General features: G+C 39.4%; 1 protein-coding gene across 7 annotated transcripts in view; it reads right to left on the bottom strand.

The window, feature by feature from the left end:
- csnk1db (casein kinase 1, delta b) overlaps positions 1 to 23,035 on the bottom strand; it is a 35,167-nt gene extending 12,132 nt beyond the window's left edge. For 5 of the 7 annotated variants that reach the window (XM_042396305.1, XM_042396303.1, XM_042396301.1 and 2 more), the window contains exons 1-3: positions 22,539 to 23,035; positions 6,140 to 6,250; positions 5,597 to 5,745 (exon numbers count right to left, since the gene is read on the bottom strand). In XM_042396305.1, coding sequence (XP_042252239.1) covers positions 5,597 to 5,745; positions 6,140 to 6,250; positions 22,539 to 22,614 — 336 coding nt within the window. In that variant the 5' untranslated portion in view covers positions 22,615 to 23,035. Of the gene's footprint in view, positions 1 to 5,596; positions 5,746 to 6,139; positions 6,251 to 9,915; positions 10,015 to 22,538 lie in introns of all 7 variants that reach the window. The other 2 variants (XM_042396307.1, XM_042396308.1) reach the window with 2 other exon arrangements.
- Between the last annotated feature and the right edge of the window lie 1,368 nt (positions 23,036 to 24,403).

The raw sequence follows: 24,403 nt of genomic DNA, 5'->3' as shown, positions 1-24,403 counted from the left end.
GACCAGGCTCTTATCAGACGTTGTATGAACCCGTTAAATGTCACTTCCTATGTGCACTATGTTTGCTAGAGAACACCCACTAATTGTACATCATGTTGTTGTATATCATGTGTAGACCGCACCATGTAAATTCACAAAGAATGGTTAGAGCAGAAGAAAGTTAATGTTTTGGAATGGCCAAGTCAAAGTCCCGACCTTAATCTGATAGAAATGCTGTGGAAGGACCTGAAGCGGGCAGTTCATGCAAAGAAGCCCACCAACATCCCTGAGTTGAGACTGTTCTGTAAGGAGGAATGGGCTAAAATTTCTTCAAACCAATGTGCAGTACTGATAAACAGTTGCCAGAAACATTAGGTTGAAGTTATTGCTGCAAAAGGGGGTCACACCAGTTACTGAAAGAAAGGGTTCACATACTTTTGCCTCACGCAAATATGTAAGATTGGATAATTTTCCTCATAAATTCATGAATATGTTTAATGCTTCTGTCTCTTTTGTTTAACTGGGTTCCCTTTATCAAGTTTTAGGACGTGTAAAAACTGATCACATTATAGGTCATATTTATGCAGAAATAGAGAAAATTCTAAAAGGTTCACAAACTTTCGACCAGCACTGTAGCTGAGGCGTTGAAATCGGCAGTTTTGGAGCGGGAGCTCGACATGACAAATAACAATCATCACCACTGTAATGAACAGACAATGCACGAATATGGACATAGTGAGAGAGGCTGGACTGTCCCCACACATAAAGTGTTTTACACACACTTTAAACCTTGTGTCACAAACAACTCTGAACATAGGCCAACATCAGCCGTCTGCTTGGTCAAGTGTGGTGTAGTAGCATTTTTTTCACCGCAGTTTAACTGCCACAGCTATGCTGGCCTCCAAACAGAGAATGTTAAACCTTCCAGTACATAAACTGATCGCGGATGTGGTCACACGATAGAAGAGCTTGCTCAACATGCCTGAGTGCTACCTGGAGCAACAACAAGCAGTCGCTGCAGCGCTACTGAGTGATGAAGTCAGGTGCATTGCATGTAGCATAGACACTCTGGACCCAGCAGACATCATAGATGCCAGGGACATAGTAAATCTTCTCACACCGCTGAAAAAAGCAACCACCATGCTGTACGATGAGTCTCCATCTACAGTCTCTGTCATTGTGCCCCTAAAGCACATGATAGAACAGGGCATGGGGCACAGTGCAATGAGGACTCTGCCACCATCACCCAAATGAAGAGAGCCATACTGAAGGACTTGACAGACCAATAACAAGGGAAGAAAACAAGTTTCTGCTACAAAGCACTGCACTGGTTCCAGAGCTCGCGCCAGCTAGACGACAGATGGAGGAAGTTTTCAACAGGCTGGAATTGAAATCAACACAGATGCAGAACCAGGAATTTATTTATTTAAATATTCTGTGTGTGTGAGAGACATGATCAGGTAACTTATAAGTTGTGTGTATGACACAGAGAGAGTGTGAGTGAGTGTGACTGTGTGCAGGGTTTGCCCCTGTTGCTTTTGTGAAAAGAAACAAGATAAGACATTTAGGAAGTTTTTTATACCTCTGCATACTTCTACAGAACCCTAGTGAAATAGAAGCGGAAAGAGCAGTGCCAGGCATCTCAACACATTCAGCAGGACAGCCTGAGACAGCCTGGTGATGGCTTGCCATACACAGCACATGGAGCTGCGGAGGAACAATCTCCTCCTTCCAAAAAGACAGCACTCGAAGATCTCATTGGGGAATTTTTTTATTGAAGGAACTGTACAGTGCAATGCCCAACACTGGGATCAAGGCTGAAATTTACTTGTACTGCAAAGAGACCTCTATTTTACTCTCTGACTGTCCTCTCAAGTGGTGGAGAGACAATGCACAGTTTTACCCACTGCTGTCATCCATGGCCAAAGCATATCTCACTGTCCCAGCAACCTCAGTACCAAGCAAGCAAGGATTTTCTATAGCAGGGGACATTGTAAATGCCCAAAGATCCCAGCTTTTATCTGGAAATGTGGACATGCTCATATTCCTCAAGAAAAAAAAGAGAAGCCTGTCTGATGATAAGTGAGTGAGTTTACTTTTTTTGTTTGTTTGTTTGAGTTGAGTTACTTAAAAAACTAAGGTGAAAGTTGATTTACACTAAGAAAATGCCTACTTTCTCTAAGTAGGTAAAAAAACACTGGATGTTCCTGTTCTGGTCTGTGACTAACTGTCTGACTTGAGTTTATGTTTTTGGCACTTTAAAATAAATGCCTGCCTAGCCTACTAGATAGGTAGGTAGGTACGTAGTAGCATAGGGGGTAATAAAAACACTGATGTTCAACGGTGAGTGTGACTTGTTTTGTTTACAAGATCCAGCTCCTGCAATGATACTTTACTTTATTATTTTTATTTCATAAAAGGACTGTTGCATTGTTTTGTTTTGCACTTGTACATAGTTCAATCATTGCCAAAGAGAATTCATGCTAATTTTTTGCACATGCTTAGGTCATGGCTGGCTACTTTTACTTTACTTTATTAAAAGGGGGAAAGCAGAAGCACTAAGTTAAAAGGAAAATTAATTTTATACAAATAAAAAATGCTGTTCACATCAGATTTATTACTTAATATTTTTTGAGTCGTCGTTTTTCTTCATTTTTAAAAAAATATTGTGATAACTATTGTGAACTTTTTATCGTGACTTTTTGGTATTGTTACATCCCTACCGCCAAGTGTAAAAAGGACTGGATGAGTGGTTCTTGAGATATGCGAAGGACAAACATATATACAGACAGACAGACAGGCAGATAGAGATTCCTTCCTTTTGTAGAGAGATGAAGTTCAGCTCATAATTTCCTTAGATAATGCAGTTCAGCTTCCAAATCTAGCAATTCATCTGACATGTCTGCGTTTTCTTACCTTGCAAGGCAGCTGGATTTGCGAGATCATGTCATCACAAGATCACAACATCACATGAGAATCCATCTTCACAGGCTTCAAGTTATGCGCTTGTGTCTGAACCACCAGTGGTTTGAACCAATAAGCATCCTGTGAGGATTCTCACATGATATGCGAATCCAGCTACCTCGCAAGGTAAGATGGTAAAAGACATTGATAGACAGATGGTTCATCCAATCACCTGACAAGTATTTTTTTGAAAGTGCCTACCCTTTACCAAACAGTTTCCAAGGGCGATTTCTCAGATAGTTCTATGTAACAAACCATCTGGTGCATCAGGTTATGCATTTTCAGCAATGCTTTGCAACTCTCAGCTATTTAGGCCAATGCCTGTTCTGTTCCAAAGTGTTTAGCAATTCACCACTCTTTTTGCAACTTAACTCCTTCCACATTTTTCAACGGTGAAAGCTCAATTAGGACATGTGCACTATTACTTTTCTCATTCATACTTTACAAAATATTCAACGTTTTCTGACAATTTTCCTCCATTCAAATGAATAGACGGAATGTTCAAAACTGACACATTTTTACACTTTTTCATGCATTTGAAACTCTTATCTACTCATTCATACTTTCAGCTAGAAACTGCATTCAAACGTCAAGGAATTATTCAACTTTCAAATCTCATTAAAACTTAACCTTTTTTTTTTTTTACCTTTTACATTAATGCGTATTGCGCGGAATGTTAAGATCTACTGTGCTAACTGACATCACTCACTCTAGGTCGAGGCACATTATCATATCTTACTCCCACAGCTTCCACTCTACAAGCACAATTTATACATCAAAATGTAAACAAATCTGTCTCTCATCCAATGTAACTTCGATTGATATAGAACTTGCAGTTTTTGAATAAATCGAGTGTGTCTAATAGTCCCATTGAGTCCAGTGTTATCTGAGCTCTGAAACTCCTTGTCAAAAACAGAGATGATGGTGATATATAAATTATCACAGTTCCTTTATTTTAAATCATACAGACACATATCATACATCCGTTTCACCAGTGAAGTCTCAGATTGCTTTCACCTTTGTATTAATGGCAGCCGCCTTTGTTGAAAATTCCGGCATGTGATGTTGACGAAACAAAAAAGGCGGAACTCAACTGCAAGGGCAGTGCAGCACAGTGTGCACACACTAGAGCTATCTTGTAGTTCATCTTCAAAAAAGGCAGGTGGTTGCAAGTATTTTTTGATTTAATTAATAAATAATCACCACTGTGAGACAAACGTGAAGTATATTGTGAACTTTCCACGCTGTCACTCAGAGACAGAGCAGAGCAGAGCAGCAAAGTAAAGCAGTAACAAACAAGACCGGCTGACCAACACACAATGCAGCATTTAACAACTTAAAAACTCTGAGGTGAATAAAATAACTTGAAATTCAGCCTGCTTTACCTCAAAAACCCTGCATCCACTCAGCGTCTTTTACAAAGATGGCTTTCCCAGTAGCTAATGGTGCAGCAGAGAGGCTGCTCCCCACTGCTGGAGATACAGTATAATGTTAATAACAACACAGTGGAGCACTCCGCCTCCCCCTCATTTTATCATTTTCATACAGGCAGGAGACTGTAAGATGCTTTCAAACTAATTAATTAATTAATGAATACGGTTAAGTTTCGTGTGTTAAACCACCACGACAGTCGGTAACATCCAACAATTAAAAATTGTTGTTACGGGACAGAGTGAACTCAGCAGCTACACACTTCTCCATTCTCTATTTCTCTGTTTAGCGTCTTCAGGTTAGGCTAACTACTACTACTACTCTTCCAGCAGTTGGGGAAACAACAGATGTGACTTTTCTTGGTCTTGACAAGCTGCAGAATTTATTAACTGACACACTGTAGCCCGTACTGTACATTTACTGCCAGACTGACAACTTACTGCTAACCTTTTCCTCTGTTCAGCTCGCATTCACGGACTATTTTCTGCCGCTCTTCCCGTCTGCTACACAAACATATTACGCAATACCCTATTCCTTAACCGAGCTACGCTACAAAGAGTTTCCCAGGCAGCAACACAGAGGCTCTCAAATACTATTGATTTCCGAAAGAATGAATATTTAGCATTATTTTTGGCATTAAAAATATTTTTATGGCCTGGTGGGAGTTCTTGTTGTTACAATCGTAGGAGAAATACTGATTCAGTAAACATTCAGTAAACGCTCAATAAACGTTGAGTACAGTTAGACCTAGCAGTCCCCATTAGGTTGAGTGAGTTCAAAGTTGTGAAAACAAGGGGGGTGTTTTGAATACACCCCCATATTCACAGGTAATTTATTACTCTGTCCCTCCTGCCGCAGGAAATAATGGATTAATCCTGGAAAGCTATTGACGTAGCACTTTTCTCCATATGAAAATAACATGGTGATTATTTGACCAATGAGAATTTGGTTGGAAGAGAATATATCAACCAACTTATAAACCAATCGACCAGGAGACTACAGCCCTAGACATAAGCATAACAGAAAATGATCTAAAAATTCTAGTAGCAACTGAACTGCATGTGTCTCAGTGACATGCCCATATAAACATGGAAGCCTTTTCTGCTGTCATTTTCAGCTGATCAACATTAGTGATACAATCTCAAAGGAGGAAATGGCATGAGTGTGGCCAGTGGTCAGAAGGTAAAAAACGTCTGTGTGGAAAGTGAGTGGGCAGTCTCACCATCTGATCCGCGAGCAGCAAGACTGTCTTCAGACTGAACTTGCGGGAGCAAAAGTTGAAGAGATCCTCCAGGCTGGGACCCAGAAGCTCCATCACCATCACATTGTAGTCACCTTCTGCTCCACACCACTTTATTGTTGGAATGCCCACTAAAAATGCATGGATGGAAAGGCACAATGGTAAGAACACAAATTTATAGTCTCGGACAGGGGTTCTCAACCTTTTAGACATGTTTTGATAGGCATAGCATGCCATGTATTTATCACATTTATTGTACATGGAAGAAGACAGCAGTGGGTGGGAGGGAGGACAGAGAATCAATGAATCCAATTTGGTGGGGGCAAGCAATAATGATCAAGTACCTACAAATATGTATGACAAGAGGAGAAAATAAATCTCATGGACAGAGACATAGAGAGAGGAAATAATGAGGAAATGGTAGCAGAGTGGGGAGCTTAGTGTAGAAGAGGCACACTGGGGCTGAGATGGAGAATAAGAGTCCAATGAGAGAGAAAGATTCCAGCATGTGAGCTGATAAGTCACCTCCTCCTTGCATCATCTTGTAGATCTTGCTCTCTATGTGGAGCTGGGGGTGTTTGGTCTTTACACATTCCAACTTGATGGCAACCTCTTCTCCAACTGAAATATCTGTACCTGGAAATGGACAAATGTCAACACACATTCTGAATTTAAAAGATCTTTTCACCAAATTACAAAAAAATCCATCTTACGAACCTAGTGGCATCTAGCTATATAGAAAGCTTCAACTTTATTTGCCAAGACCTTTGCAATGAAAAATTATCAAAATCTGGAGTTTTCATCAAACGCCCTCGACATGGTGATGTGACTAATTTCTATGTTTAGCCATGAAACAGGAAATTGTTGTAATTCGAATGTACATTGTCCAATCTTCCCAAAACTTCTCATGCTTCATAAGTGTCCCGACCTGAACACATCTGTGTGTCAATATTGAGTCAGTAATAGAGTCACCTACTGGCAACAGTAGGAAGTTACTGGTGCTGTCTAGCAGGTTGAACAGATCCAACTCAAATTTGGTCAGAAGTGCCTTAAGACATTGATGACGATATATGGCGAAGCTTGTGAGTTTTCATTGAACACTGTTGACGTGGTGACGCAGCGAATTTTGATGTTTCGCCATTGCAAAACACACTGTTGTAACTCGACTCCACATTGTCAGATCTTTCCCAAATTTCACATTTGATAAGAGTACTAGTCTGAAGACACATACAGGTCAATACTCAATATTAGTCATAGTGCCACCTACTGGTAACAAGAAGTCAAAAGCTCCATTCTTTTACTAACTACTCCTAGCAGCTTAACCAGATCCACCTAAAATTTGGTCAGCTAAGTTTTAAGACCTTGATGCTAAACAGTGAAGCTTTTGAGTTTTCATCAAAAGCTGTTGCCATGGCAACACATTATTTGCCTGTTTTTGAGGGGCTAGGGATGCGTTAAAACTTACGAAAATTGGCACACACATCAGAGGTCGCGAAACTTTATATAGGTCTTGGGCTTGGGTGTGGCAAAATGGCTCGAGGGCAAAGTCAAGCCTCCACCTTTTAATTTGACATAAATGAACAAAATTTGGTAGGCACAAAAAACAACTATGGGAGATAAAACAATTTACAAAACAAAGATTTCTCAACAACTGATGAAATGACAATTTAATTTATTTATCAAGCAAAAATGCCTAACATTTGCTTGTTTCTGTGATAAGTATTAGGGGCCTCAGGTATCAGATATTTTTTGCCCTCTTAGGCAAAAAATATCTGAGACTTTGAGAATAAAATCAAAATTTCAAGAAGAAAATTTGTAATAATGCGAGATTAAAGTAATGTTTCAAGAAAAAATTGTATTAAAGCAGCAAGCAGCAATGAACACGTTTTCGCACCTCACACTTGTCATAGGGAATAGCAGCTGTGGTATCACTACTGGAGGTCTGTTGACACGGTTCTAAATTGTCAGGATTATGGGACACTGTGTGAATGAATAAAATGTTATTTCCTGTGTACAGTACATGGTGCAGGAGACGATAGGCTATATCAAAATTGTGTGTACATTTGATGATCTATGTGTCATTTCTGCTTCACTTCCCATTGCCCATGGGCAATGCTACATAAGTGAGATATTAAAGCCGCAATACATTTACAAGAGGGCAACATGGATATACACTTTCATGAATATTGGACATTACATGTAGGAGATAACTATCACTTCCAGTGTCCACTATGTGGCCCTAGAAAACACTATGTTGCTGTATCATGTGTAGACCACACCAATTAAATTTCATGTAAATCAGATGATGTTTGTCACGTAAGGCTGATTTCCTGTCAGTAGGTGGAGCTATGACTATGACTCAATCTTGACACGTAGATCTGTTCAGGACTGGACTCTTAACAATCATGAGAAATTCGGGGCAGACTGGACAATGTAAAGCCGAGTTACAGCAACTTTTTGTTTAACAAATTTGTCTGGCACACCATTCCAAGGGCATTCCATGAAAACTTAAGAGATTCACAATTTAGCATCACAAAGGTCTCTAGGTATAACCTTCTAAATTTGAAGTCGCTTCAGTTAAAACTCCAGGAGGAGTTTGTTAAAATACAATGCCTATCAATGGTTTCACTTTGCAAAAAAACACAAAGCAGATTCAAAATGGCTGACTTCCTGTTGAACTTGGAGTATGGCTCCAAGGCTTTTTTTTAAATTCTGGGGATAGTACATCTGCCTACCAAATTTCATACACATACGTCAAATTTAAAAGTGGGGGCTTTGACTTTGAAATTTTGCCACTTCTGATGCAGGTGCAAAGTTTCATGAGTTTTCGAGCACCCCTAACACCTCAAAAATGCTAAAAGTAATTGGGAGGTGCTAAAGAGCTGAAATGCGACACCTAAGCCCAATTTTGATACTACTTGAAACATATATTAGTGCAAACATATATGCAAAGTTTTGTTAGTTTTCATGCATCCTAAAGGCCTCAAACGTGTTTGTTAAATGAAAATTGACATATGAAATCCAAAATGGCTGATTTTCTGTTTGAAAAAATATGTTTTATATTGAGAATGGTGAGAGCATTGCCCATTGGCCCAACCCTGCTTGTCAACTGCATTTATTTGCATCTTTTTTTTTTGACTCAGACGTTGCTTAACCATGTCGTGATATGCTACTTCAGTATACTTTGACAACAAATATTACTGAGACCACTACAGAAAATTGCAGACGAACATTTAATATCTACAAATTTACATTATAGACACTACCACTGCCACTTCCACACTATCCCTGTAACAAACTGGCCACAATTTCACACGCTGAGCCAGCCATATCCTAGGTTTTGAACTAGTCTTGTTTTGTGTAAGCCTATACAAACAAAATATATGCAACAAGATAATATATGGAAATATAAGAATATGAGAATCAGTGTTTCCCCTATGTTGACTGCTGGGGGGGGTCATATGTGGGGGCATATGAATAACTCAAGACAGAGACTCATCAGCCAGACATTTCTCCGCTCTCTGTTAAATAGCGGCTGAGATGCCTAAAATGAGAATTGCTGGTCCACCTTAAAAGTCAGTCCACCTTAAGTGAGCCTGGTCAAGTTAAGCTAATGCGGTTGTTGCTAACTTCGGGGCTAACCCCCTTCAATGGATGAGTATTTTCTTTGTCTTGAGGAGCTGCAGCATTTATTAACTGACACACGGCCTGTACTGTACATTTACTGTCAGATTGACAACTTACTGCTAACCTTTTCCTCTGCTCCACTCATGTTCATGTCACGTTTCTACCGCTCGCTCTCTGTACTCGCTCAACCACACACGCACATTTAAAAAATCCACAGTAATGTAGGGTGTTATAGTGCTTGCACAGTGTGCTAGTGAAAATTATAAGTAGCCCTTTGATATTAATGATCATCTGAAATTTCAGCAGTGGCGCTCATAATTTTGCAGCGGCAGTGCATAGGGGCAACACTGAGAATACAAGTCACATCACACAACCCTCCAACCCCCTCCAACCCCCTTCAAGAACAGCTCTATAAAAAAAACAACAACAAAAAAACAAAAAAAACCAACAAGAAATATATCTGGGAGTTAGGGCTGTGCCATATGACGATATATATCGTGTGATGAAAGGAAAAATGTCTCGTTTTATATTATGCTCTGTCGTTTATTTCATTGTGACGCAAATCACTCTTTACAGCAAAATTTTTCGTCATTTGGAGTCTGTCCATCTTTTGCGCGGATTACACTAATAAATTACTCTTGGCTTTTTACTTGCAAAGCTTTTAGTGCACTTACAGTAACGCAATGAGTGTAGCTGTCAACTCTCCAACTCTCCACTGCTGTCGGTCTCTCCTCTACTGCGCTGCACACACGGAGGGCTCAGCCCAGCCTGCGCTAAGACAGAGGAGAGAAGCAGCGAGGTGGCCACTATAAATGACAGCAAAACGCAGCAGAGACTGTCGTTATTTATGTATGTGCACTTGTTTAATTTCAGCTCAGTGTGAGTATTTCTGCTATGTTTTGCTGTCATTTACGGTCGCGTTACTCTCTGCTCTTTGGCATAAAAATGTCTTCTGCAATGAATTAAGTTCTATCTTATATCATTAGTGCCCGAGCACCGAGTGGTGCAGTTACCATCATGCCTTAGTCACAGGTTGTGAATATTAATTAGGCTGCCAGTCAAAACTGTTTCTGTTCTCAGCCTACACACAGTATTTCAGTTGAATCTTTGAGGTTGTAATTATTTAGAACTTTAGAATAGTTTCTTCAAAAGTTGAAGAGTGGTCCAAATGGATTCAATGAGGGATTTGAATGACTCAGATTTGATAGGCAGCCAGATTCAATATTCAAATCAGATGCAGTAAACAGATTCAATACCAAAGTCAGACTGGATAAAATGCTATCAAACCCCAAGCCTAAATGCAAATCTTTAAAAGAAGTCAGATTTTAACACAATTTCTGCATTATTTGAAAAGGGATGTACTAATGAAGTGCAATGCATTCCTGCCCGTTGTTAGGGCTGTTCTTCATGTTGAACAAGAGGTGCATTATACAAAAAATTGACCTGCCTGTGACCCTATAAATAAATAGATTCCTGCTAAGCATAACATATGACATTTTACTTTCAAAGCAACCCGCTTCATACTATTGAGACTTTTGTCGAAAAAGTACGACTTTATTCTTTTAATATTATGATTTTTTTCTAGTAATATTATGACATTATAACTTAATTCCCAAACTCTGACAGAGGATTATAAATCAGCTTGCTATGTAGAACACAAGACATAATTTAGTGATTATCTCTGATGGTCCCTCTCTTAAAAGCTTTAACACCTTGTGCAACAAAACACTGGATTAGTAATTTGTGCAGTGTTGTCAACTTAGCAACTTTCTTGCTAGATTTGGTGACTTTTAAGATCGTTTTAGCAACCTTTTTTCCAAAAAAGCACCTAACAACAAATACAGCAACATTTTGGGCGAGACTTAACTCATCTCCTTGAAAGGAATCACCAATATTTCTCAGTGAACGCAGTTGTGGCTGTGGCTCTCTGGACTGACTGTGTTCAGTAGATGGGACAGAGCAGCAGCACCTTCAGCTAACCAATCATCAGCCAGACAGAGACTTGAATGAGCTGGGAATGTGTGCAAAGCCACATGTACCTAACAACCACTCACTGATCTGCACTGTTTGATCAGGGAACTCCTTCACCTTTGTTTTTATTCTAAAACAATTTAACTTGTCTTGACTATTTAAGTTGGGTTTTTTTTGGTTTTTTTACCCAATTTTCAATAGAATTTGGTCCAGTGTGTTTTTTTCAAGTTTGACTCCATTTTCTTCACTTTCATTTCTAAATAATCTTTAATATATGTGGTTACATCATGACATCACATATATGCAAATTCGCATGACGTCATTTGGCGACTTTTCAAGGAGGCTTTAGCTACTTCACTGAAAATAGTTGGTAACACTGTGTGTGTTGTAAAACCAGCTTTATTAGTTTCAGCTACACAGTAGGGAAGGGAGTCATGGCAGGCTAGTAGGGTGTAACGGTATGTGTATTTCTCCCGAACTGTTTGGTACATGACTTTCCTCGGATCGGTATGCTCCATTACACAAACAATTACTGCCAAAATAGTTTAATAATCCACTTACTCCAACATACAGAATAATAATTCCAGAGTGCAATTTCCACCAGGAATGTTTGGCAGCGCACCACTTAGCAGTAGTATGCTCATGGATGTATGCTAGCTGGCTTAGCCAAGGTAGCCTGTTACCTTGTAGTGTCGCCGTCAGAAGTCAGTGTAGTGCAGTCAGAATGACAAATGAGAGACCCCTAACACTGACCAAGTGCAACACTATTATTAAAATATGTGCCATTATCTTTGTAGTGAAACAATATTGAATCTCCCCATCCCCCTCCTCTCTCTGTGATGGTCAGTTTTTCTCTCCGCCTTTGAGTGAAGCCATTCAGAACAACTATAAACAAATCTGATTTCTGACATGGTCAGACAGCATGTCATGAGAACCAGTTCTGAGAGAGAAAAATGTAGTTAAAAAGTATGAAAGTAGAAGCAGTGGTTTGGGCCCTCTGATATATAATATTATATGACATCATTAGATTATTAATACTGAAGCATCAGTGTGTAAGCAGCATGTTACTGTTGGAGCTGCTGGAGGTGGAGCCATTTTCTAGCCATTTTATAACTACTTTATACACAGACCACAAATCAGCATAAAACAGCTGTCAGCAGGTGGCCTGACTCCTTGCAAGAAACAGAAAGGTTGGTTTCCTTTTGCAGCACAACTAACCTGTTTCAGTAATAGTTATGACCAATGAGTCATTGTTGGATATTTACATTTTTCAAAATTAAAGACCAAAATGTTATTTTCTACCTTCCATTTTTTTTCTGCTGTACCAAAAATGTACCGAACCATGACCCCAAGACCAAGGTACATACCAAACAGTGAATTTTTTGTACTATTACACCCCTACTGACTAGAGCTCCCTCCTCTCTCAGTGTTTAGTGGCAGTCTAAGGGACTGTTCATCATTTATGAGAGAGAGGGGGGTGGTGCAAAACGGGGGAGGCATGTCAAATAATAAGCACCGGGGAAGGACCTAGGTTACTTATTTTGCCTTAGGGGAGGGACATGTAACTTTGAATGGTAGTATTTTGTATTTATTTTAAATATGTTTTTCTTTTCTTTTTTCCTTTTCGGGAGTCAAAACATTTCTGAGGAAATAAACCATTCAAACTTGCCTTTTCAGTTTGTGTTGGAATGTGAGGGGTTAAATGAAAGAAGCCCCTTTTGTCATCAGAATTTTGCGACTCCACAGTTGCTGGGAAGAAAATGCTGCATTCAGCTCTGTGATTGGTGGCCCAGCTATAATTCTACAGAGGCAAAGTAATTCAAATGACAGTAAAATTCACCAATCATTATCATATCTTCCCTCTTAATTGGTGGGCTTTGTTGTCACTACTTTATGACAAGTTCAGCCCACTGTGCGCTGTGAATGGTTCTGGATCATTACCAAGCTGGTACACCTGTGGTTCCCTGAGTAGGCAGAGTCTGCACACCATTTGACAGTCATCATAGCCAGAATATATGCCAGGTATGCCATGTCACCAAATTTCAGTGGTGAGAGCTGCGTTTACATCACCACAACTACATGGCCGATACAAACACAAACAAGTCAAGAGAGATTGCTAACAGAGAACTGATGAATGTCAGGCTTACATAAATTCATATTGTCAAAAATTACTGTCCATGCTGGCAACTATTTGTCAGCTAGGAAAGCTACCATGGCTTTTGCCCTGTAGGCCAACATTGTTGTTTGTTTTGTCAGCTGACAATTACATGGTTGCTACCGCTAGCTGACAGATTACACTCCATTTAAACAGTTTTCCAGCCTTCGCCGTTACCGCCGTACTGAAATGGCAGACACAATCACAAGCTAGCAGCTAGCAGAGAAAAAAACAGATAAACAAGCTGGGAGTAACCATGGCTAGTGAGGATTATCCATGCCTTTTTCAAGATTAACTTTTACTGAAAGGTTGGAGTTAATTGACAAAGGAAGACCTATACCAGATCTAATTTGGTGTGGAAAACCAAGGCTTTTTTCAACTCCAGGATTTCGTTTTCAAGTAAATTTCATTAATGTGATCATCAAAAGGTAAGTTTCTGAAATCTAACAACAGCCACTGAGCCAACTGATATTATTTTGACTGTTTATTTGGGAAAATGGTTATTAATATGCTAATGTTACTAATGTTGACAGTGTGTGTGTGTGTGTGTGTGTGTGCGTGCGTGTGTGTGTGTAGGCTTATTAAATTTTGTTGGTTTTGGGGGGGTGGGGGGGGGGGGGTGGCTGTCATGCACCTTTATTCTGCTGAAGGGCACACACAGCTTGTGTGATGATGCAATTATCTGTAAGGAGGATTTGCATTTTGCTTAAGAAATTTGCTGTTTGTTTTGGTGATCTTTTGTTCTCTCTATGCTGTTTGCTCATTGCATTAGCTGGACCAAGTTTGCGTCTTATTTTTATTTCAGAACTTGAATTGTCACAGGTACACTTTTGCAATACTATAAGAGGGGATGCAGTAAGTTGGGCTGGTAGTTTGCTTTTTCTCCCAACGAGGGGAGGGGGGGGGGTCAGAGGGTCAAGGTTTAAGAGTCACGGTTCGCTATTAAATGTAAAGGTTGGAAAAGGTCAGTCTTTGCTTTATGGTAGAGGGAGGGTCATGCATTTTCCCCCAGTCACTCAGAGAGGCTCAAGGAAAAATATTTGTAGCTCCGGAGAGGGTCCAAATAAAAAACAAACAAGCAAACAAAGTCACACCCCAGCCACGAACAGTCCCTGATCAATGTTCACAACCTGAAAGTGAGATTAGCAGCATAATATAAGAATGATTAATTCTGAGTACCTGACATATTTAATTAACAGCTATATCTTCTGCACTTCAGGAGCTACTTACTCTAAATGCAGAAGGTCCTGATTAAAAACCCATCAAAACTGATCAGACTGAAATGCTGATACAAATCAAAGAGCAAAAGTGGGGAAAAAAATGAAGATTCTTAAATTGATGGGAATGCAGAATGCCAGTGTCTTGCAACTGACATGCCTAAATGGATTGCATCCATTAATTTCATCATGTCAAAATGTTGTGAAAATGAACTGTTGCCCATGCTTCTCCACCCAGTAAAATGCATAAGAGGCATGTACTAATAGTTAATAGTGCTAATAGTGAATTGTTATAAACAAACTAAAACATAAATTGTACGTAACTGATTCGCCTAACTAGCCACGTATCTTAGAATTTGGCAAATTATGGTAAACTTACTGGCTGAGATGGCAGCCCTTCCTCCCTCTACCAGCAGTACCTCCCAGGCAATAGGGGGGCATTCAGGCAGCTACGCAGCCCTCCCATTCATTTGAATAGGGGGAATCGGGGGTCAACTTTTGCCACAACGCAACCCGATGTCATTCAGCAAGGAGCTGCATTGGCCAACAGTTGATAACTTTCCAGAGTTGTAAAATCATGTCTGTCAGTATTACAAACCAATATGCGGTGTTTTGGCATCTGATGAGCCTTGAAATGAAATTATCTGTAGCTCCAATTCGACTTCCTGGATCATATTTCGTTGTCTCACCGGTACCTCAAACACATCCCCCACCACTGCAGACCCCTGCACTGTTTTTACGAAGGGCTGTTGGGCTGCTGAACGGTCTGATGAAGCAGGCCTAAGAGGGAGGGGGACTGAACAGGATGAATGACTGATGCTGACAGATCAGACTCAGTCTTTTGTCAGAATATTATTTATTTTATTTAGATTTCCAGGAAGATATTAAGTTTATGTAATGATGTTGTTGTAAACATTTTTGTTGCTATTCGATAAACAGTATTTTGTTATTTGTTGTGAAGTTATTTTTTTAATTAAAAAATATTTTAAATAATAAAAAAAAGTATATAAAAAAAAAGCATAAATAAAGTACTGGACCAATAAGGAGTACTAATAAGACTTGTAGTATCAATAAAGTCCTACCAATACCCATCGCTGGTCAAGAAGTTGTGATATGTGTCAAAACTAGCTAGGAAGGACTGTAAACAGAACCACGTTCACATGCATTCACAGTGCCTTACAATGAACTACTCTGCGGAGACTGAAAACATGATTGCTGTTATTAGTCTCTGGAACGGTTCTAAACAAACTAGAGCAGTTACCCACCCAAATCCCCATAGAAACTGTGTCTGCCTCCTGACCACTTAAATCAATTAAATCTACAGCAAACAGAAGAGGAGTTATACCTAAAAGTCTAATAAAAATTAACACCACCACTACAACAGTAAAACAAAATAGGAGGAATTAAAGCTGCAAGCAGTGATGATTGGGCCCTCGCTCCTACGCACGTCGGGGTGTGCCGCAGTCGAACTGCTGTTATTGCAGAGCAACAGGATACAGGAATACATTTACCAGAGGGCACCTGACATGGATATACATTTTCATGAATATTGCATGTAGGAGATAACTAATAACTTCCTGTGTCCGCTATGTGGCACTAGAGAACACCCACTAATTATATGTCATGTTGCTGTATATCATGTGTAGACCACACCATATAATTTTGACGTAAATTGGATGACGTGTCACGTAAGGCCGACTTCCTGTTGTCAGTGGTTGGCGCTATGACTATGACTCAATATTAACATGTAGATGTGTTCAGGCCTGACCTCCTATCAAACGTGAGAAATTTGGGGCAGATTGGACAATGTAAAGCTGAGTTACAACAACATCCTGTTTAATGCCCCAAACATGTTTTGGGAAAAAGTGACCGGCACGCCACACCAAGGGCATTCCATCAAAACTAAAATGTAAGGGGGCACAATTCAGGAAATCTCACGATTCGATTCTGATTTTTGGGATCACAATTCCATTCACAATCGATTTGTGATTCAAAAGGATTCGCGATTCAAAATAGATTTGATTTTTGATTCAAAATCAATTCTCAATACATTGATTGATTTCATTCAAGATTGATGTTTTGAGTAAGTCTTTCCATTTGACTGCAGTAGACACTTTTAAGGGTCTCAAATAAAAAAGATCACACTAAATCAAATGTAAACATTTGCTACTCAATATCAACCCTGAGTAAGATTTCTTTTCCTTTAGTCCACTCAGTCAATAGGAAACCAAGGCGGCCCTAAGACAAAGACTGAAATGAATACTACACAAAAATAAAAATGATTGCAAAGATAAACTGCTAAGTACAAAACTTCAAATAATAACTTAAATTCGTACTTCAAATAACAAAATCAAATTTGATGAAAACTGATCAAAATTGATCAAATTGGTCAAATTGTTCACTGTAAGCAGATGATTATAACCAATTGTTTCTTTTTCTTAATTTCTCATGCAGAGAACTATCTAATTGACATTTGTATATTTGTTACATGAATATAAAGAAATGATATGGCCAGTTTCACTATTTACTGAATTTTATTGACTGTTTCAAAATACAGAACAGCTCTTTAAACGCTTCTTTCACTGCTGCATCTCGGTGGCTGGTTTTTAGCAATTTGTCATAAGCTTCAAGGAGACTGCGTTTTTCATTGAGATAAAATGACTTTCTCATTCCCGTCTTCAGGTAACCAGCTGGCAGGCTGACGAGTTGTGCGTTGTGTGTTAAGCTGCGGGGGTGGGGGCCACAGCAAGAAAGTTGAACCAGAACCAGAGCCATGGACACTTATAAAAGACTATATATATATATATATATATATATATAAAAATAACATAAGAGACAAGTTAAATGTTTTGACTGTTTAAGAATAAAGCCAGCACAATTAAGTAGAAACCTGATCCTTGTAGGTAGAATGGAGAAGTCCTATTAAGAAGGATTGGTGATGAAATGATTTCCTAAACAAGTATATTATATTTCCTTTGCTTATTGTCTGTAACCTCTGGTGTACTGTCTTTGTGTTGTGTATGTGTGTTGTGTATATTGGGTCTGTTTTTGTCCTTCTTCTTTTCTTTCGTAATTAAAAATCTAAATTAAAAAAAAAAAAAGCTGCGGGCGTGGGGGCCGCAGCGAGAAAGTTGAACCAGAACCAACTTTTGGAGAAACACAACCTGTAACGCTGTACAACCTGCCATGACGGAAGACAAAAACATTTCTAGAAAGAGGGGAGGACATTCTCTTTGTTTGACAATATTAAAAGTAAAGTTAGGCTTTCCTGACGGCTTCCCCACTCATTTTAAAAAAAAAGATGAGAGAGAGAGAGAGAGAGAGAGAGAGAGAGAGAGAGAGAGAGAGAGAGAGAGAGAGAGAGAGAGAGAGAGTACAGACCCTTTAAGTCAGTCAGAAAGCAGTTTGAGTCAGAGGCTGGTTTTCAATGGTAGGAGAGGCAGTGGTCAAGCGAGCTAGAGAGTGGATGAGGAGAGGAAGTGCTGGTAACGTTAGTGAGGAAGCGGGTGGATCAGATCAATAAAACGTTATTTTCTGATTTTTTCACAGCGGTTACAAATAAATAAGCCCACGAGCGCAAAAGCCTGTGGAGGTGCGCTGCAATGCCTGGTAATGGTATTGTCCAAAATATGTCCAAAAAATATGTCCAAATGATTGCCTTCACTGCTGAAGGGCAGCTTGTATTCGTTTTTCTGTCAGGTACTCCATGGCTCGCGGCCTCTCCTTGACACACACTTCACTTCCTTCTTGCCACCGGAGTTGGGTCCGTGCGAAAACCTGCGCAGCGTCATTGCGCCATCTATGGGATTTAGTGAGCTAACTCATGTCAGGAAAAAATGGAAAACAGTGTTGTAGCAAGACTGAAAAATGTGAATCGATTCTTGGAATTTCTGAATCAGCAGAGGCAGAATTGCGATTCTTATCTGAATCGATTTTTTTGCATACCCCTACTAAAAAGCTTCGCAATTTAGTATCACAAAGGTGTTTAGATGTAACGTAACAAATTTGAAGTTGCTCGGGTTAAATCTATAGGAGGAGTTTGTTAAAATACAACACCTGTTACCCATTGGGCCCCTGGCACTTTTGTGCTCGGACCCTCATAAATGCAGACTCTTAAACATTAGATCTCTGTTATCTAAAGGTGTATAGTAAACAATCTAATATCGGATTATCATATTGATTTTTTTGTCTTACTGAAACTTGGCTGTGCCATGAAGAATATGTTAGCTTAAATGAATCCACCCCCCCCCCCTCCCCGTCATATTAATTCAGTGAAAACCGCTTATAATGATCACAGTTACAGTGATCAACCAGTTATATGGATCAAAAAGGTCAGGACAGAATTGTTCCTATGCAAATGCTGTGTCCATTTTCGGTCTTGATACATGTATGCACCATGATACATGTATGATATGTACTTAGCAGCTGCAGCACCATTATCAGGCACTGCGGTGCCCCTCCATAGGTTTGAAACCATTAGAAAATAACGTTTTATTCCTGTCATTCACTGGCTTTCCTGCTACCACTGCTTGCTCTACTCATCCACTCTCTAGTTCGCTCGACCACTGCTTTTCAGTCTTGCTACAACACTGTTTTCCATTTTTTCCTGACATGAGTTAGCTCACTAAATCCCATAGATGGCGCAATGACGCTGCGCAGGTTTTCGCACGGACCCAACTCCGGTGGCAAGAAGGAAGTGAAGTGTGTGTCAAGGAGAGGCCGCGAGCCATGGAGTACCTGACAGAAAAACGAATACAAGCTGCCCTTCAGCAGTGAAGGCAATCATTTGGACATATTTTTTGGACATATTTTGGACAATACCATTACCAGGCATTGCAGCGCACCTCCACAGGCTTTTGCGCTCGTGGGCTTATTTATTTGTAACCGCTGTGAAAAAATCAGAAAATAACGTTTTATTGATCTGATCCACCCGCTTCCTCACTAACGTTACCAGCACTTCCTCTCCTCATCCACTCTCTAGCTCGCTTGACCACTGCCTCTCCTACCATTGAAAACCAGCCTCTGACTCAAACTGCTTTCTGACTGACTTAAAGGGTCTGTACTCTCTCTCTCTCTCTCTCTCTCTCTCTCTCTCTCTCTCTCTCTCTCTCTCTCTCTCTCTCTCTCTCTCTCTCTCTCTCTCTCTCTCTCTCTCTCTCTCTCTCTCTCTCTCTCTCTCTCTCTCTCTCTCTCTCTCTCTCTCTCTCTCTCTCTCTCTCTCTCCTTCTTTAAAATAAGTCTTGCTTAGTCGGGCAGAATAATCTTTAAGCAAATAGGAAGGCCTTCTGTAATGCCAGGACCTTCTCATTATAATAATGGAGTCATAACTCCAGTGATCTATGTATTCCTATAACTCTCAGTAGTAACAACTTCATTAAATGATAAAATCCTAACTATTACAGACAAAATTCATCACCTCCTGCCTTCAACCAGCACTGTTTTATCCTCAAACACAGGAACCTTTGAAACAGCTGTAAAACTTGATATAGATTAAGACTGTTTTTCTCCAATCATCCTTATCAAACAACTTTAACGATTTCTGCATGTAAACCATGGCCCTGTCTTTTAGACCCCATCCCCACTAGGCTGCTTAAAGAAGTTTTACCCTTAGTTACCACTTCTTTCCTTGATATGATCCATCTGCCTTTGTCAACGGGCTATGTATCACAGTCCTTTAAAAGTAGCTGTAATTAAACCGCTTCTTAAAAAGCCTACTCTTGGTCCAGGTGTTTTAGCCAATTATAGGCCTATATCTAACCTTCCCTTTCTTCCCAAGATCCTTCAGAAAGCAGTCGCCAATCAGTTGTCTGACTTTCTACATAATAATAGTTTGTTTGAGGATTTTCAGTCAGGATTTAGAGCGCATCATAGCACAGAGACAGCACTGATGAAAGTTACAAATAACCTCCTAATTTCATCGGACAAAGGACTTGCATGACTTGCAATTTTCTGCTACTAAACTCTGACAAACCTGAAATTAATGTGCTTGGCCCTTAACACCTCAGAAACACATTATCCAATGATAAAGCGACTCGAGATGCCATTGCCCTGGCCTCCAGAACCATCATCTGGGAGTCAAAAAGAGGCAGAAGAACTAGCCCACGCATTTGTTACTTCTAAGCTGGATTATTGCATTTCCTTATTATCAGGCTGCCCCAACAAGTCTCTCAAAACTCTCCAGTTAGTCCAGAATGCAGCTGCACCTGAAAACTTATTTTTTAATTCACTGATGCTTAGGCCCAGCAGGGTGGTCAACTTGAAATACACTGGTGGAAACCCTGCAAGTTATCTCTGATATGTTCATAACGCAACACTGTCAAAACACACCTGGGTTGTCAAGGTTAGCTGTATATAGCTGCATGCTATTTGCTATTAACTGCCACCACAGATAGAATCTAATTCTGGGAGATGCTGTAAGTGCACTAACGTGTACTGTTTTTATACCTGGGCTGTCAGACATACCAGTAAGTTGACAATTGTGCAGCTGTTTTAAGGCCACGTCATAATGTCATATCAATTGTATGCCACTAAGATAGCCTTACTAAATACAATTTAGTAAGACTACCTTAATATAATTGGTCCAGTTGACTCCATTTCTAATAGCACATGCATGCAAAGGGCCCTGTGTGAGATGAGCCATTTTTACAGTGTTACCAACTTAGCTACTTTGTCACTAGATTTAGCGACTTTTCAGACCCTTTTATTTACCTTTTTTCTTCTTCAAAAAAGTAGCTTGCAACATATCAAGCGACTTTTTGACTCCTCTCCTTGAACGGAGTTGCCAGTATTGCTCAGTGAATGAGTGCTAATGTGGCTGTCTGGATTGATTGTTCAGTGGGTGGGACAGAGCAGCAGCACGTTCAGTGGACCAATCATCAGCCCGACAGAGTTGTGAATGAGCTGTAAATGTGTGTACTTAATGACCAATCATTGATCCTCACTGTTTTTATTCTAAATGATTTAACTTTACTAAGTTTGATTTTGTTTTGTCAAAATAGACAGTTAACAATAATGAATATATTCCAGTGCATGATCATCTCTCTATTCATGATACTTCAGTTACAAAGTCGATACAACAGCTGGCATAAAGCAGTTTTTTAATATTAGAGGTAAATTTAAATGCACATTGAGGAGCTGCTAAAGAAAATAGCTAATGATATGGCTAGATACAGTCAGTTTAGTTTAACTTAATTTTCTTTTGATTATTAAGTCTTGTATGTATGTAATTACATCATGACGTCATAGACAAGCAAATTAGCACGTGACATCATCTAGAGACATCTAGCTACTTTTCCTGCAGGCTTTAATACTTCTCACTGAAAATAGTTGGCAAAAGTGTCTTTTTATGAGACTATGGCCTTTTGGCCGATAAAGGGGGAGGGGTGAGCGTTTGGTTTCTCGACCATTTGAATTTGCTAGCCGTGTTAACTTGGCTACTGGCAAACAACTGCAATTTTAGGCTGGGTCTGCCTCGATTCAGCTCTGTTCTGGGCACCCCAAAAATCTGCTTAATAACGTTACAGACTAATCTAACCACTAAACATTTATAAAGATGAATCTAGGACAGCAAAACCAGCTAACGCTAAATTCAACTGGTTTTGTATCATATTAACATTTAAACAAACTACACAAGTGTCTTACGTTTCCTGTAATGCCTGCAATAAACACAATTCGGTCAAGGTATTTCAGCTCACTCCACACATTGTCTGGCCATATCTTTTAAGCAGACAGCTCTTGGTAACTTAATTTGGCATAACAGAGGTAAGGAAAAGTAACAGTTAGGTAGCTAATGTTAGCTAACGTCAGCTGCGGTAACCACAAACATGACATGAGCTTACGGATGTCATTTCGACTCGATTGAAATATTTTGAAAGGTTGTTAATAAGGGGTTGGTAACAACTGATTGCTGTGAAGTGAACACGCGGGCAAGTGGAAGATAACATGTTTTACTCACCTAAATAGATGTCCCCGAAAGAGCCACTTCCGATTTTTCTGCCCAGTCTGTATCGGTTCCCCACTCTCAGTTCCATTTCGCGATGGGCTAACGTTATGTCTAATTCTTCGTTTGGACCTTGTTAACGTTGGTTGCCCCGAATGTTCAGCTTTTTGCCTTTTCTCCACGTAAGCTCCGCAAATATTCCAAGTTCCTTAATTGGTTTATGATCCCCTTAATTCACTCTCCACCTTCCCCCAGAATTCCTGATTTCAGTTCCTTCTGTAGAGATCCAAATTTCACCATCCCATTTGTATCTTTCTAGGGAGCGAAGACCTGTAATTTAGATATCGACAAATAGTGTCAAGCGCGTAGTTTATGTTCTTCGTATTTTGGGGGTCATTATTGCCCCAAAACAGAAGGATTAAGACGGATATTAGACTTCACTCCAAATCGTACACAGCTTCACTCCTCGGATTTTTTTCCGCCACCGTGAAAGCTGTTATTTGCAACTGACGTCACTTCCCCTAGCAACAACAGGCAAATATGGAAAAAAAAAAATTCCGTATACGACAGTATAACCTATGTCAACCAAAAGTTTGTCTTTTAAAAATTAGGCTATGCCATTCACATACAGTTACTTGCATATGGGAAATTCGAGTCAGATTTCAAGTCAGATTTACAATTTAACACTCTCATTACATAACACTGTGGCTGCTATAACACAATACATCAGGACTCTTATGCTTGGTGAATTTACTGTTGTATTTTACATACTGTTGGCATTAGCAGTAAAATGGCAGTATATTACCAAATCTCCCTAACTTCAATATAAAATACAAAATGTATGTTCAATTTGTGACAGTTTCTTTAATCATCCGGGCATTATAATAGCCCACATAACTTTTGTCCTAATAAAACAAGACAACATTAGCCTAAGTAACACAATCTGAAAAGGCTTATCAGAGCTATACTGATCATGATGTTTAGGGACAAAGTCCCCAGACATACTAATAACACTATTATTTATTTATTATAAGTTGTATTTAACAGTCATACTATGTTATGCATGATATTGCAACACACACATAAACAGCACTAGACAACACCCAGCCCTACATGACCAAATACAAACCTGTGTCATGCAGGGCTGATTCAAACAAAAATTAAACCTGTCTAGGCCCACATATGAGACAATTTTGTGTTTTGTTACAACATTCATAATCCACAGCATTTACACACACTCCCTCAGCTCAATGTCTTTGAGAAAAAAATACCTGTAACAAAAAATGTACTGTCTGTTGTTGGGCATAACTTAACTAGCATAACTTAATTCAGTATTAGCTGTGAATTTGTTGTTTTCAGGAATTAAAATGACTGGAAAATGACTGATGATTGACTTCATATTATCCATTTAGTGTGATTAATAATTAGGTACTCATTTCATTTTTATATGCTTAAATTCTGTTTAGAATGGCATATCAAGCCAGACAGGAAAATATAGATCCTAAAATCCTTATTCTGTGTACATAAAGTAATTAGAAATCATAATAACTACAAATATATCAATGAACCATGGAAACATATATTGTATCTGCTCAGCTTTCACAGGTAAGGACAAGACATAAGTGAGAAATTGTATAAACTAGTTCAGTACCCATTCAAAACGTGCCTGTTCAGAATGGGCCAATTGCTTAGCCTCCAGCCACTACTTCACTGCATAAAAAATTAATACAGTTGATGTGAGGAGTGAATGTTCATATACACCAATATCATGAAAGAAACTAACATTCTATTATACACAGATGTTATAAATAATAAGTACTATGATAGTAAATAAACGTTCTTTTCTCATTTCAAGTAGTCTAAAAAAAAAGGCTGCATTT

The sequence above is a fragment of the Thunnus maccoyii genome, chromosome 20, assembly GCF_910596095.1.
Source record: "Thunnus maccoyii chromosome 20, fThuMac1.1, whole genome shotgun sequence".
NCBI lineage: Eukaryota > Metazoa > Chordata > Actinopteri > Scombriformes > Scombridae > Thunnus > Thunnus maccoyii.
Note: the sequence above shows the minus strand (reverse complement) of the source record. Positions and strands in the feature narration are given on the sequence as shown.